The 17,017-nt window shown below is 31.8% G+C and overlaps 1 protein-coding gene across 1 annotated transcript in view; it reads right to left on the reverse strand.

Moving 5' to 3' along the window:
- The window catches only part of LOC129952439 (uncharacterized), a 369,098-nt gene that overhangs the window by 226,959 nt on the left and 125,122 nt on the right, over positions 1 to 17,017 (reverse strand). Inside the window, 5 exon segments of the mRNA XM_056065014.1 lie at positions 4,583 to 4,729; positions 4,883 to 5,008; positions 5,142 to 5,324; positions 14,615 to 14,860; positions 15,126 to 15,242. Of these exon segments, the coding sequence (XP_055920989.1) occupies positions 4,583 to 4,729; positions 4,883 to 5,008; positions 5,142 to 5,324; positions 14,615 to 14,860; positions 15,126 to 15,242 (819 nt within the window).

A 17,017-nucleotide genomic window follows, 5' to 3' on the forward strand; every position in this document is an offset into this window, starting at 1 on the left:
GGCAAAATTATGTGAATTGTCTTAGAAGCTTTAAAGACAGTAGCTCACTAAAAAAGGTTCTCTTGAAATTTGATAAATGAAACAAATGTTCTTCTATATTAACTTTTGTATGATTTGAAAACAGAAAAACATTCTGAATTTAATTAAGATACTACTATTTTTAAAAACGAAAACTGAAAAGTCAAAAATTAATTTTCTAATGTACCCGTATACACTTACATTTTCTTGTCAATAGAAAATTACAACCATAGAATAATTTTAATTAATCTAATCTATTGTTGAAACATCTTTTATAATTAAATACAATACATTATTTGTGATATACTTTTTAATTACTTAAAAACACCCAATTCAATATAATTGAATGAATAGATAGCGGTAGATAGAGGTGAAATAGGAGTCATATAAAATTTAAAATAAAAATCAAAAACATACATTACTTTTCAACTACCAAAACTATGCGTTAAGGACCACCTTTAATTTATATTTAAATTATATACCATGTTTTATTATTTTCTTTGAAGCTGGTATGAACTCAGTTCACTACTTGTCGCGTTATTTATCCAAGACGTTATTTTTAGTGTTTATTTAACTTGTTGTATATTCATATACTGCTTTACTTACAGAATACTTAATAACAAAACATTTTCAATTGTTGAGTATTTTAAGAATAAAAAATACGGTGCGTTTGAGAGTAATAATTTAGAAGACAGATTTGAAATAATAGAACACATAGTTTCTATTTATGATGACAGGGTGATTTTAAAAATAATTTTTTGTGTAAATAGTGTACAAACTATAATAAGGTATTTTTATTGCTTTTTTTTATGTAATAACAATGTATACACTTTTCTTTTCCATCCAGAATCAACGAAAAAATAAACGTAAATATATAAAATAAACGTATAATATCATATTATAAATTTTTCTAGAAAATGTTCGTTTCTTTGATACTATAGTGTGTTCAATAATCTTAACAAACTTAATTACCTTAAATGCTATTTTATTACCCTATAATTAGATACATAACTAGCATGACCATTCGATCATATATGTACATATTTTCAGAGAGAAATCAGGAAATGAAATGCTTTTTAGACTTGGAAATATAATAGCCATAACATTAAGCTTTTGATGAATATATGAAATACACTACAATATGCAGAATACACTTAAAAATCTTTAAGTAGAAAATCTTGCTTTAAAGGAATTATTATAAAATAAGAATATGGAACTATAAAAACTGCAAAGGACTTATTTCTATTTTTTGGATTCTTTTAACTAGTTAGTTCCAAACACAGCAAAAAATACAAAAACATTTAAATAAATTTCTTCCATCATCAGAATTATTTGTAAGTTTGTAAATTTTATTTAAGGTTCGAGCCTCAAACACATAATTTCAAATTTACAAGATATATTTAATACGTACAAAAACATTTAAAAATCTTTTGTAAAGTTTTTACAAATAATACCGGTTTTTGTGCCATCCGTTGATGCTTACTACTATCTAAAGATGTGACGAAAAAGAAATATCAAACAAATTATCCAAATAAACTTTTGTTAAGTATTTCGAACATAAAGTAGAAGTTTTTTTGAGTCAACTTTATGAGGTACAACGACAGTTTGAGCGTTTTCAAGTAATTAATAAATAAAATCAATTTTTTTTCAGTGAGATTCAAAATCTGATCTAAAATTTTAAGACCAATAGATAGATCTACATGCCTTACCAGTGTTTGAAAAGCTTAAATTGCATTGCTCAGACAACAAGACCTAACTGAATGTTTAGCAGCTAAGAAAGAAAGATTCGTACAAAAAAATATAAGATAAGTAAAAAAACAGCAGCTAGAAGTAAAGTTACTTAAGTTGTGCACCTTCTTGTTGAAACCACATGTCATGCAAGTGAAGCCCTTGCACTTTGGGCAAACAAAAGTTGGATATCATTTCCCGATAGCGCTCACCAATCACAGTTTCGTTAAGATTCGCATCATCTTTGAAGAAGTACGGTCCAATGATGTCACCAGCCAACCGCACCAAACCGTGACTTTTTCTGGATGCATTGCTTCTAGCTGATATTCACTTCAGAATCGACATTTCTGCGTATAACGTACCCATTGAGACCAAAATGGGCTTCGTCGCTAAACACAATTTTTTGGTAAAAAAGGATATCCTCCGCCAACCTTCCAAGAGCCCAATACCCAAAAATGTTGCGTTGCAGTTGGTCATTCAGCTTTAATTCTTGCACCATTTTTATTTTGAAAGCCATCACACCTAAAACCTTTCCCGAAATTTTCAACGTTGTTGAGTAACAGAGGCCCAATTGCTAAGAACAGCGACGAATCGACTATTGATGGTCATCATTAACACTGGCCGATACAGCTGTAATATGTTCTTCAGTTCGCACTCTTCGTAAACTTGTTGGTGATTTAATGACCAAACATGTAATTTGGTGCGAAATTAAGTTACAATAGCCCTTAAACTGACCATAACATGGAAGAAGCGAGTGGTCAACTTTCTTAACTGAGCACGCCACTTTGATAATAAAATTCAATTATTTGCAAGCGTTGTTCGTTTGTAAGACGAATTAAATTATAGACCAAACTGAAGATGTTTGACAGTAAAACAAACATCAGCTGTTTAAACCAGTGTTGCCAAAAAGATAATGAATAAAAATCACCCTTTAGAAGATTGGACAGGGGAGCAAAATTTGTACTCCTTTTCATGACAATCGTTTTCATCTGGTATAAACATTACTAAATAAAGTTAGATATGATAAGTATTCACATTTAATGAACAGTTTAAAAACAAAGAATCCTTAATTTCTAGTATTAAGTTAACGTTTAGCGAAATATCTTTTAACTGTATCAGAAAGCTGTAAGATGTAGAAAGCGAGACTTATTTAGGAAATTATTTAAAGTAAAGGTGAATCTCTGACAACATTACTCGCACACAGGAATGGTTGAGAGAGTCACAAGGTCCTAGTTCTTCATGGACTGTTTATTTTTAAAGGTGAAAGTATCCACTATCAAAATTAAGTTAAACTAATTTAAGTTTCATCCAATAACAATTTTAATTTTTTACATATATTCAATTAACTCAAAAAATAATTCAATTTTTCCTAATATATAGCTTTTCAAGAGGGCGAAAAAAAACTAGTGATTGTTTTTGAATAATTCTTTTCAAAATCTTTTCTTAATACCTTAAGGAGTAGTAAGCACCAACTGATAGTACAAAACATCTGAATATTTGGGAAAACACGTAAACAGTATTTTAAAAAAGTTTTGTGCTAACTCAGTCGGAGCGGTTTCGGAGGTATCAGTTTTGAAATATATATACAACAGCAACACATATTCCAGTTATACCTTTTATAACTCAAAAACAAATTTATCGATTTTAATCATATTCTTTCTATTACATTCGTCTCCACTCAAAAAACAAAACAAAAAATGAACGGACAAAGATTTGAATAGTAAATTAAATTTTAAATAAATTAGATTTGGAACTTAGCCATCTTCCGCATGTGACAGCATACGTCACGCACGTTTATATGTAGCTTATTATTATTAATAAGGTATAATATACGTCCACTTTAAATAACATACACATTATAAAATAGACACTCAACGTCAGCATATTTAAATCCACAATAATATTGAAATATTTAGGAAATACGTGAATAAAAATGTGAACGAAAAATTTGTTTAGAAAATAAATGACAACAACTGTCAACCGATCGGTCCCAATAATTTTAAATCATTCGGTCAATCAGTCATCCGTACCACAAAATTGACAGCCAACACGGAAACTATGAGCAACTCTCGGAACATTCCAGTGTTACTGATCCCTGTCAATATACATACATACCTACATAAATATATGGTCAAGATGTGCCAAAGTTTAATTGTCTTCATTTTATGTTGTTTGTTGGTTTTTGAAAAAAAAAATTGCTGATTTATTTCACATTTGTTTATTTTAATCGAGTGTTCAGAAATCAGCTTTTAAAAACTATTTAGTATGTGATTAAAATGTATGCCAATGAAAATAATTATGTGACTTAATTTTCTGTTCGAGTGTCATGAAAACAATCGTATGGACATAAATGCACTTTCAATACTTCATTTTTAATAGTAATACATTATAAATTTTTCTCAAACTAGTTTCTTGGACATTTCGTAATTTAAATAGTCGTAACCCAATTTAGAAAAAGAGCCGAATAACGTATTTCAGACTAGACAGTAATAATATAAAAATATTAACATCACGCTAAAACTTTTACAAAAATCGGAACTATTTTTGAAAGTTAAATGGTAAACTTTCAAAAGAAGTTCCGTTGGTTTCATTTTGATGTTAAAATGAGGACTAAAATTACAAAATTTTCAAAACAGTTATGGCACCACTTTTCTCTATTTTTCCACTTTCGAATGCATTTCTGTATCAGTGTATAAACCTAAAGTCAACATGGAAGGAAACACACAAATAAAATTCTGATTTAAACATAATTTTACAAGTACGAAGGTAAAATACCCCTCGTTTATATCAGCTCTGTCCGCATTTTCATACAACAAATTGAAAAGCAGGTACTTACCTGTGCTCTTACAGCCGCAAAGTGAATTTGTTTTGCTCTCAAATCGAACTTTTTCATCGAAAGGTCTTCCTGCAGTTCATTAACTTTATTATAAAGTTGGCCTTCAATACCTCTCAACTGAGTGCGACTCAGTGAGTCAACAGAATCCTTTTCAAGATAGAAGAAAAAATTAAAATAAGATAACCAAATATCATAGATTTTCCTGTCTTTATGTGCATATAGTAAAAGAAAACCCCTAGTTTTATAAAGATTTTCTTTTTTTAGCATTCTGTATGTTTTAAAAAAAAATATTTAACAAACCTGTAGCTGCCTTATTTGCATTTCTAAGTCGGTGGCTTCTCGTTTAAGCGAATCCAAAGCTGGACGCAATTGCAGGGAAGAGTAACGCTCGAAAACAAGTTCATTTCTTAGTACTGGTGTTATGTCCTGGTGGTGGTAAGGAAATATTTATTTATTGTCATTTTCTTTTGTTATTTTTATTTAGCTTGTCAACAAAGGATTATACATTACAATAGGAATAAATAAAAAATCTTTTCATTTTATTCTATGGGCGACTTACATTATACTCGTTAACGTCTTCTACCTCGCCTGGAGGTTGAGGTGGAGCGAATGGTCGTTTAGGAACTTTTTGTGCATTCGCTGGTGACGGTAGTATACGAACAAAGTTTGCAAGGTCCTGTTGTGGTGCAACAACATTGCATTGTTGTGTTAGGCTTGAGTAACGTTTTGATTGCTCTGATGCCTGAAAGATGAACATTTTATAATAAAAAGTTATGTTAATTGATCAAAAGGAAAATTTTGCATAAAGATAAAAATGTAAACAAGTTCTTTTGGAAAGAAACAAAACTCTTGTGAATTTCATAGTTTCAATTACCGAGTTTTTTGAATTTATAGATTGTAAAGGGTCCAATTTTCAAAAATTTTAACAAAACTTGGCTTATTGTAACTACCTTTTATCTGTTTATTTAATTGTAAGTCAAATGATTACCCGAGAACATATGCAATAAGCCGTCTGTTTAGACTTTTAACATTCTTAAATAAACTTAAAGATTGGATGTTCCTTTAAACATTTTAATTAATAATTGTTGTATTTGGTTTCATTTCTTAAATTAACTTGTGGGTCTTGGCACAAAACTTCAATCCTTAATTTGACAAAAGTTTGTTTTCATCAGCAAATTTTTAGACCAAATTGTAAAACCTCGCTTGAAGAAGTAATTAATTAAGATATCTTAACCACTTAATTGTCACCAAATTTTTATTTGCTTCACTAAGTAAAACGTGTATATAGATTAAGGTATAAATGGGCTTGCGATTGATGTACTTTATGTATCAATTGTGATACCCTTAAAGACTTAAAGGGAGATTTTGTATCTATTATCTTGTTGGCAACGGTTTAAACAGCTGAAACACGTTTCATGTTTTGTTTCACTGTCAAATATCTTCAGCTTGGTCTATATTTTAACCATCAATCGTCTCACAAATAAACAACGCTTGCAAATTATTGAATTTTATTATCAGTTTCCTCTTTCCATTTTATGGTTTAATCGACCCACTGAAGCGGCTATTTAGCTATTGTGATTAAATTTAGCACCAAATTTACGTTGTTGGACATTAAACCAGTAACACGCTTATGTAGAGTGCGAAATGAAGAAAATATAAATGATGACTATCAATTATTGATTCGTCGCCGTTCGCAGCAATTGGGGCTCTGTTACTCAATAACGTGGAACATTTTCGGAAGGATTTAGGTGTGATGTCTTTCAAAATACAGCTGGTGCAAGAATTGAAGCTGAACGACCCACTGCAACGTAACATTGTTGGTGAATGGGCTCTTGAAAAGTTGGCCGAAGATCCACTTTTTTACCGAAAAATTGTGTTCAGCGACGAAGGTCATTTTTGGCTCAATGGGTACGTAAATAATAGAAATTGTCGATTTTGGAAAAAATATCAGTCAGAAGCACTGCAGGAGCTACCAATGTGTACAGAAAAAGTCACAGTTTCGTACGGTTTATGGGGTGGTGGCATCATTGGACCGTATTTCTTCAAGGATGATGCGAATCGTAACGTAAATGAAAGAGCTTGGTGCCACATGCCACACTGCACGCGCGAGTCGAGTTCGATGAACCATTTATTTCACGTTCGGACCAGTCAATTGGCCGCCTAGATCGTGCGATTTAAGGCCTTTAGACTATTTTTTGTAGGGCTATGTTGAAGGTCATGTCTATATCAAGCTATGTCTATAAGCTTCAATTGTTTCCGAAAATACAACTGCACCTACCCCAGCATCTAGTTTGGAATCGTCAATATGTAAAAATATCATCGACTTATCCGAGCATGTCCCATTTGGCTAGTTTCCCAGAAACTGGTTTGTCTGATTGCAGCCGTTTACTGTATATAAAGGTCTAGGGATAATGGAAAGATTGAGTATTGCTTCCGTTTCCCAAGTTGAAGTGGTCCTCATCCACCACTTGTACCTAAGAATGCCAATCTTTGTGCCTTTGGGAAAGTTTGAAGATTATCAACGTCCGCAATAAGATTTAAGGATTTAGTATCCAATTTTACTCAATTTGACCTTTTTTGGATCTCTCTACTGTAATTGAGCCAAAGCTAAGCCTTGTATCCAAGAATACTCTTAAATATTTTGCTTGATCTGATTTATTGGGGGGTCTCTATTGATTTCATAGTCTTTGATTTTCCTCCTATTTGTAAAATCTACTAACTTTTTTCTAAGAGAGTTAATCTTCAATAACCTAATTAAGGCTTGGGTCAGTTATTCGTTTGTATAGTAATTTGGAATTTCCCTGTTGCCAGTAGAGCTACGATATCGGCGAAGGCAACAATTTAAATGGCACCAAATTCAAAATTGGTTAAGACTTAATTCATGACGAGAATCCAGAGAGGTGGTGACAGTATACCCCTTCTTGAGGCGTTTCATTGAAAGATGTTACTTTTATCTTCGTACCGTCTGCTTCACTGTTGATCTCTCTACAATTTAGCATAGACATGATACAGTTTATGATAGACTGGAGAGCATTTTTGACTGCACTATTTTGCACCTACTTTCAAGGCCACTTCAATGTCTGGAAACACGGCTAGTGTATACTCCTTATCATGAAATGTTTCTTGTATTGTTTTCACTACACAATGTGTAAGGTGGTTTGCATACTTTTACCTTTCAAGTATGCAATGCTGTGTAGGAGAAAAGGCTTCAGCCCTGAGATTGCTTCAGATTTTAATGTCTAAAAGTTTTACTAGGGTTTGAAGAATAAACAATGTGAGAGTTATCCAAAGTCCTCAGCATTAGTGTGGCTAGGTTAACCAGTTTCTCGAATAAAAACTCATCAGCATCAGCCCACAACTTTTAAACATATCCTCATTTGACGGTTTTTACAAAAAGGTTGCTTAAGTCCGGTATGACGAGATCTGAACATCATAGGAAAGATGATAGATGAACTACGTTTTAAACATCATAATTGCAATCAGGGAGAGAATATGGTGTTTAGCATTATCCTTTTCATTTGATGATCAAGATCAAATTTGTTTTGACAAATGGACCACTGTTCTTTAAAGGTCTCGTATATGTAAATAAATATCAAGTTTGCATTGATATACTCTAACACCACCAATTGAGAAAATCGGACCTTCCAATTTGTTAACTTCATCAACGTGAATGTACTCGTACCGTACTTTTCTCTCCTCATTTCGCGTACAACTAAAATTAAAAATCTACCGGCAACCGGACTCCGGTACTAGACCGTTGCACATAATACATATAGGTACCTAGGTCCTAGATGCATGCCACAACTGAAAGCTACATCCTTTTGAAAGCTTATTTGGCAGTGTCCACTTACAACCCTACCACTAACACGGCATGTATCTCCTTCGTTATTAATTTGGATGAATATTGAAACTGTATCACCATCTCTCATCCATGTACGAGTACGGATACGAGAGAACGGAAAGTGTCTGATGTGAATGGTCGTTGGTTGTTTGTGTAATGATGAAAACATTCTCTTTAATTTCTGTTCGATCGGGGATTAAAGCAAAATGTCCTTCGACTTTAATCTACTTTTGTTCATTTTAAAAATAATATCAATGCATATTTTCATCTGATGATGAAATTCTTTTTAAAATATCAGAAACAGGATTTTTCTGTAACTTAATCTTTGTTCAGTATATCACTCCCCTGACCCTTTAATGTGCTGTGCCGGAGGTACTCGTACCCATGTTCCGTCATCGTTATCAGACACTCTTTCTGTCAAATTGTGATATTGATTTTTTAAAAAAGTTGTTTTTGATTTTTTTCTTATTACATTCAGACGAAATTCCAACATTTAGGTACACACATTTTTCATAACTTCATAAAGCAGCGTTTTATTTAACTAAAATTGATAGCATCATAAGTTTACCTTAATTAAAAAAAAAAGTAAAACGATGGGAAATTATGGTGCACAACAGCGGTAAGACAGTTGTGATGCGTTGATTTATGACAAAGGAAAAACTTTGACGCGCCATATCTCCCACCCATCATCGTGATGCAGAAACTTAGTAGAGTATGCAAATTCCTTAATTTAACGGTACACCTTTTGAAAGAAAATGCGTATAAAAATGTTAATGCTGATGGAACGGTTACAGACAAATTGGAACTGAAATATCCTACCCTTACATCAAATCGCCCCCTCCTTTTACTGGTGCTGCGAAGTGATATTTTTGTGTGATATAATTTTGTTTTTTATCCATTAAGCTTCTGTATAGTCGGTGAGATGATGCAGGATAAGAAGATGTAGATTTATTTAAGTCCTTTGAAATGGATTGGATTATCTACCAAATGTCCTCGTTGTTTCGTGGATATGCAAAAGAATCCTTGACAAAATGGGGTCTCAACTCAACTCACATACTTGCTTGCATACCTTGCCACAAAAAAGAAAAAAAAAACTCCAATACTTTCTAGTATGTGAGGTCGTAGGTCAGAAGTGTGATTGAGATAAGATTTATGGGCTTAGGGTGTCTGTGTCTGGGTTTATATTATCATAAACAAGGTTTCTTACCAGTATTCTTTATGTATGTACGTAGGAATATAGTTTCAAAAGGACATGTGTCTGATGTCATTTTCATTCTGTATACAAGTGGATATGATACGAGTATAGCTTACTTCTTTTGATAAAACATATTGAATAGCTTTTTCGTGTTATGCGGATGTGGGGTAGATAGGGGTTAAATTAAGTGAAAAATTTTGTGCGTAAAAGTTATACGACATAGAACTTCATACACTTATACATAATGCAATTTCCATCAAAATATGATAAAGGTAAAAATGTAGCAATTTATTATGCATATTTTTGTTACATGGTATGGTTTTAAGGAAAGTTAATTGGAAAAGCTTAAACAAGGTTGTATGTTTTGAGTTCAATGTTTTTCTTTTTGAGAATTCTCAAATCAAAAATTTCTAGTTAAAAAAAGTAATTCATGAAACATATAAGGCCTACATGTTTTCCGATTATGTGTTAAGACAAAGAAAATACGAAATTTAAAATTCATAGAATTACGTATAGAAGTATGGAATTATTTCATTTACCTAGAAGGAATATCTAATTTCATCTGTTATTTGATAATGATCAATATTTTATCAAAAATATCAATTCGAATACAAATTTGGGCTTAGGGCCAAGCCGCTTAAGATTTCAAAATAAAAGTGAACTTCTTAGTTCTATTACCGTGATCTTTTGAATGAAGACCATCTCATAAGGATAAAAAAAAACCAGGTACGCCTACTTAAATCCTGGACCTATTGGAAGGTTGACTACGGCTTAAAGAGGTGGGCCTGCAGAGTAAATATATCCTCATATTTTTAACTTCCCATAGGAAGTTATTGTAATTGGTAATATGTGCCGAATTGAGAATTTTGCCATTTGTCGACGTTTCAAGGTCCCTAGAGTCGAAATAAAAGATTTTTAGAGACATGTCTGTGCGTGCGTAAGTTCGTACGTTCCTACATCCTTACGTTCGCGACGTTTTTTTTCGTCGTCCATAGCTCAAGAACCAGTAGAGATATCGACTTCAAATAAATTTTGCCATACAGATAATAATGCAGAAAGATTCAAAAAGGGCTAGTAATTTAAAAAAATGATGAACATTTTGGTAAAACCTAAATATCTCACGAACCAATAACGCAATAGATATGAATTAAATTTTATATTATATATTGAAACGTGATACCAAATTTTTAGAAAAAATCCAATCAACGTTTTTTTTATAAATAAAACAAAAATGTAAAGAAATATTTTGCACCTCGAAATCTGGTAAAATTTTGAGACAAATCGAATTGACTATTTTTTTTTATAAAAAATGAAACCATAAAAAAAAACATTACCCAAAGTTGGTAAGAATTAATTTTCGAGTCAAATATCTCATCAAAAAATTGAGATTATGATTTATCTTATAAGAAAAATTGTTTTCACCAAAAATTTTGACAAAAATCAAATTGACAGTTTTTTTTAACTAAAAATAAAAAAAAAAGTAATATGTAAGTAATTCATTTATTTACAAAATTTTATACAATTTTTGAATTTAGATGCTATGGCTATACCGTCAGCCAGATTGACAAAAAAATTAAGAATATTTAAATTTGTGTATGTTTGGAATTTAATAGAATTCTTTTATTAATAATAATCTAAATTTGTAAATATCTTTCCCGAAAAATTAGTGTCTTTGAGTTTTAAATATTAGACAGATAACAATGAAATTTAGACAACCTTCTTTTGATTTTAAGTTGCACAGCATACAGAATTGGTTGAAACTACCATTATAAGGACTTCCATTTAAGTTGAGAACTTCACATCTTGCTTAAAAGATGAGGGATATCTCTTCATAACTCAGTGAATCCTTGAAATAATTTCTGGCACCAAGATTATAGATGAGCTGACTGTAGATTATTCTACTGAATGAGTCTTGGGCTTCTTCTATCAGTGAATGCCTCATTATGTCTTCATTTTTCTCTATGATGCTGTACATATTATGTTCTTTCACATGGTTTATATTGCCAAAATCATCATGCAATCTCACTCCACACTCATTGCCAACAGATTGCCACCAGTCCTTGTTTTTCAGCTCATATGACAGAAGTTTTTTCGAAAGTCTTGTGGTTTAATAGTTGCTGCAGACTTTGATGATGTAGTCAGCTTTATTCTTATAGAAGTTTTGGAAGTCCTGTTTCTAAATATATGGCAGCACTAGGCGTATACAGAGGTAGGGTGAAATACAATATACAATTTTTCGATTTCTTCATATTTTTCTGACCCCGAAACCTGAACAGCATACAAGAGCGTAGATTTCACTTCTGAATTAAATATTTTGTATTTTGTAGATAAATTAATTTGTTTGTTAGAGAAGATAATATTTTTCCATGTTAAATTTATCAAGCTTTGTGACTCAAATATCTTTTCGACTCAAATATCTTTTCAAAGCTTTGACATATTGGCTTTAAACTAATTTCCTCTTTTAAAAACTATTGTTATCAACATTCAGAAACATTTTGAAAAAAATCGAATTGACATTTTTTTTTCTAAAAAAAATAAAAATTAAAAAAAAAATTAATAGAAGTTAGTAAAAATTGATTTTCGACGCTTTTCAAAAATCAAAAATATTGTATTCAAATTAATTTTATCTTATAAAAAATATTATTTTCAGCATTCGATAAAATTTTGGGAAAAATCGAATTGACAGTTTTTATTACAACAAAAAAATGTACTTTCGACACAAATATCTTATCAAAAATTAAATATATTGGCTTCAAACTTATTTTCTCTCACAGAAAATATTTTTTTTTGACATTCAGTACTTATTTCATAAGGATGCAAGAGTCCGTTTTATCATAAAAAATTAAATCTACAAAAATAGTACCCAAATTAGGTACAAATTGATCTTCTGTTCTCAATATCTAGTGAACAATGGGAGATATTTACTTCAAATTAATTTATTCATCCAATTTGTATTTGTTTACATAAGAAATAAAAACTTTTAAGAAATGCTACTAAAATTGGAAAAATTTGGTTTTCGATTTTGAAATAAAACTATTTCATAATATGCAAAATATTGTTGGTAGTTATTAAATTTTTAAGAATAATTCAACTGACAACAATTTAACACAACACGACCTACAAACTTTTAGGCAAGACAAATCGATAGACGGGATGGGAAGTTATGTGGGTTGCATGTTGCATCCCAGCCTCTTTTATTTATTAGATTTCGGTGTCAAGTGAAAGGTAATAGGTTGCCTAGGTAAAAGTTGTCAACCTAAGCTTGCTTTAATTTGAGATTTTAAGATTTAATTAAGTGGAGAAAATTCTTTGCATCTCTTAATAAAATATTGGTCATTTTCAAATGAGAAATGAGGTTAAATAATTTTATATAATTAATATATAGTGAATTTCCAATCTCTAGCTCGTTGGATATTCCAAATTGAGAATTAATCAAAGAATTGATTAATTTTAACCTATCCCAAATCTTTTCAAAATATCAATATCATAACTTCGCACAACGAAATGGATCACTTTTATACACTTACTAAACGGTTATGTATGTTTTAAACTAGTATGAAATTACAGTCGTAGATAAACTTGAATTTGACATAGAATTATATTTTTTTTCTGAAAAGTTAGATTTTCATCTTAGCCGCTACGTTAACAAAATCGGCTCTAAATCGGCAAACCTACTAGTTTTGAAAAGCCAATGAATTGGCGGAGAGTGATAGTTTGGTGTGAATAGTTGAGTGGTTACATCACTAGACCAAAATTCTTTGAAAATGAGGTTGGGAACACATTTCGGTCAACGATCAGCGTTACAGAACTCCATACAAAAATTTATTTGGTCGATATTTTATTCATACTACACAGCAACTGCCACAATTGGTCTTTAACTGAGAATTCCTGAATCGTGTTAACGAATGTCTTAACGAAGTCAATAGAGAGCCTTGCAGCTGCGAATAATACCACAGGAAATTTGTTTGTTTTTTTTTAATGTGGAACCGAGGACGAACATTTTTATTCCAGCAATCTGCAAGCGTTTCAAGTATATAGAGATTAGTAATATCATCGAACCTATGCTTCAAATACAACTCTAAACAAGGTTCTTGAGTAACATAATACGCTTCTGCGAAAATAACCGTGGTCTTAAGTTCAAATATAATTTTGATAATTTTATAACATTTTAGAAAGAAAATTATATCTGTCCCATCCTCCTTATAAAGTTTGAGGAAGTAGCTGAATATCTAACTTTTCTCACCTTCAGAAAATGATTTGACTTACGCCTTTCGTTCTGTCGATTATTCTGTAATATATCAGGCAACATTATAAAGCACTAAATTGCGTTACTGCCCCATGATCATAACCTGATTGACATTCTAAAGGTTTGCATCATTTGCTAAACATAATATTAACTGGTGCCCTGTCATTGACAAAAATGTTCAAAAACAAAATACCTTCCTTTACACACAACTTAACCTAACAAAATTCTGGTTCAAGAGCCTCGAATTAATTGCTATCGAAAACAATCAAATGTCTTTCACCTTTGCCTTTAACACTCTATTATTCCGTACAATTTCAACACCATGAATGCACAGGTGCTTTGAAATTCTTGAAGCTCAAACAAAAACATGATACGTGTCAGTGTCAAAAGACCGATTTTACCCAGAATGAATTTGAATTCTAAAGAAAAAGTCTTTGAGCATAAGACGAGAAATGCAACAATAAATTTAAAAAAAAAAGATAAAAAGGATTTTTTCCAACTGCATCCTTTCTGTTGAAACCTTATTTTGCATAATAAAAGCTTTAAGGTATGTGGTGATGGTGTTGTGGTGGTGGTGTGAGGTTGTGCGGTAGTTTTGAACTGTTGTATAGGCATATAAAAGTTCTTTCAACTTCATTGTTGTGTAAAAATGATCAACTTGCATTCATATACCACAGGACTCTTATAGGAGTTTCGTTTTGTTGTCTGCTTCTTTTATGTTCAGTATCTATGAAGCCAAAACCAACTTACCTTGTTTGCAATTACATCTGCACCCTGCAGAATGGACTCGGCAATAATACTGCTAAGGTCATTGTGTATCTCCTCCAACTCCTGCATCAATTGTGGAACAGTCTCGCAATGATACGTCTCGAGCATGGCATTTGTAGCATGCAGTTGTTGAACGTATGCATTGTGAGCATCGATGTATTCAGTTAAGGACAACTGAGTTGGACTTTGTCGATGCGCCACATAGCATTGCTTGTAATCCTGGCGACACTGCAATTGTAAAGGGAAAAGATACATGAAAAAATGTATGAATGTTATACAATTATTTGTGTGTCTGTATGTATACAATTAGACCGTTTTATCAACTGAGCACACAAATAAAACATCAACCACAAATTTGCAACTATACAAGTTGTACATTAAATATATTTATGTACAAACGAGTACTAGCAACTGGCATTGACGTTTACGTTTCTCCATTTCCTTTTTTGTGGCAGGGGGCAAGGGAGTGGAAGGATTTCAAGAAACGACTTACCTTTGATAACTTCTCTTCAGTCTTTGCAATAATGGTTTCAAAAGACTCCCTGTGGGTGAATATTTTCCTACTTTGAACTTTACGATGAAAGGATTTATCGAGCATTGGCCTTGACACCTGAAATGACGTTAAAAGGAATACAATTTAATTTTATTATATGTATGCATGTTTAAATATAACTCTCTTAGTCCGTATATGTAAATATATCAAGTCATGTAATGGTTAGTATAATCTTACATTGTGTTATAAGGATAAACTAAACATTTAATTGTATAAAAGGAACTACCTTATACAGAGTGTAGTAATTATTGTAAGATGAAATAAATTAAGCGTCAATTAAATGTCCATTAGGGATGAACACAAATCCAAATGGATGTATAAATGTGCATTGAATGAATAAGGTCATGTTTTGATCTAAATGGATCTAAAGGAAAGCAAACCAATAAATATGTAGATACATGCATGTACATATGGGTGATGTAACGTATTTATTTGATATTCAGGAGTTATTACATCCCTTTTCATATTCGAACATATTTAGAGCGTCAGAAAAAAGGGGAAAGATTTAAGAGGAGATGCCGATGCACATTGATCTTAAAATTAGATTATCAAAATGGTAGGGAACAACAGTGTTGGTAAATCATTTCAGATTCTTGATGTGTAGCTGAAACATGAATCGCTGAATTTGTCACTACGTTTGAAATTGAGGTAAGTGGTAAAATGAACTGATGGCTATTTCTAGAAGTTTGAACATGAAACAATTCAGTAGTGTTCAGTCATATAAAGTTTGAGGTTATATTTTGATTGTTTATAATTTTTTTTAACTTTTTTCGTTTTTTTGTCAAAAAGACATACACTTCATACGAGTATTACCATCCAAAATATTAAAGTTGTTTACACAAAAATTCTTTCCCAAAAACAAAGTTGGAGATATCGTTAACACTTATAACAATTTTTGACCACTATGGGAGCTCATATTGAACTATTATTCCATTATTTAATATATGTTAAACTTTGTTATATTTATCAACTATCAATTACTTCTCTAGATATGGATGATCACAAGGGCCAGAATCGAGTCTCAACAGCTTTGAACCATTAAAACCTGCAGGACCAGATGGCATAATACCAGCCGAAATATAAAAAAGTCTCAGATATAACTGCACCAATCTTCGAGACAGTTTTTAAAAGTTGTCTATACCTGGTACACATTCCTTCGGTATGAGAGAAGTGAAAGTTGTTTGTATACCCAAAGCAGGAAAATACTCGCAATTAAACCCTAAAGATCAGCCAAATATATTCATTCCCTCTTAAGACCTCAGAAAGATTGATTAATATTTATATAAAAACAAGTATTCATACAAGAATACATCTTGCGTCTCAACATGCCTATTTTAAAGAAAAATCGTTTTAAATGGCATTACACACATAAGTACACATGGTTGCTTTCCTTAACAAAGAAGGTGCTTTTAAAAAAGTGGCTACATCTGCACTAACATCTCCGAACGTAGAGGGTTGGTTCGTTAGGTTAATTAATTTAATGCTGACTAACAGAATCATGTACTCAAAACTGGGCAACTCTTTTGCTAGAAGATTCGTTAGCAGAGGGACACCGCAAGGAGGTGTTATATCCCCCCTGCTCTGGAACCTGTTGGTAAATCAAATTGTAACTGTTCTGGATTCAGAGTGTTTTAGAGTAATTGCCTTTGTGGATAACGTTAGTATAGCGGCCTCAAAAAAATCACCTTAAAACCCTTAAAGAACTCTGACAAAATGCTTTAGACAAACTATAATTTGGGCTCATCGGTGTGGACTGAGTTTCAACCTACGCAAAACCGATTTAGTCCTAATCTCGAGGAAAAACAAAATTTCATATATTAAACCTTACTATA

This window comes from Eupeodes corollae, chromosome 3 (genome assembly GCF_945859685.1).
Source record: "Eupeodes corollae chromosome 3, idEupCoro1.1, whole genome shotgun sequence".
NCBI classification, from domain to species: Eukaryota; Metazoa; Arthropoda; class Insecta; order Diptera; family Syrphidae; genus Eupeodes; species Eupeodes corollae.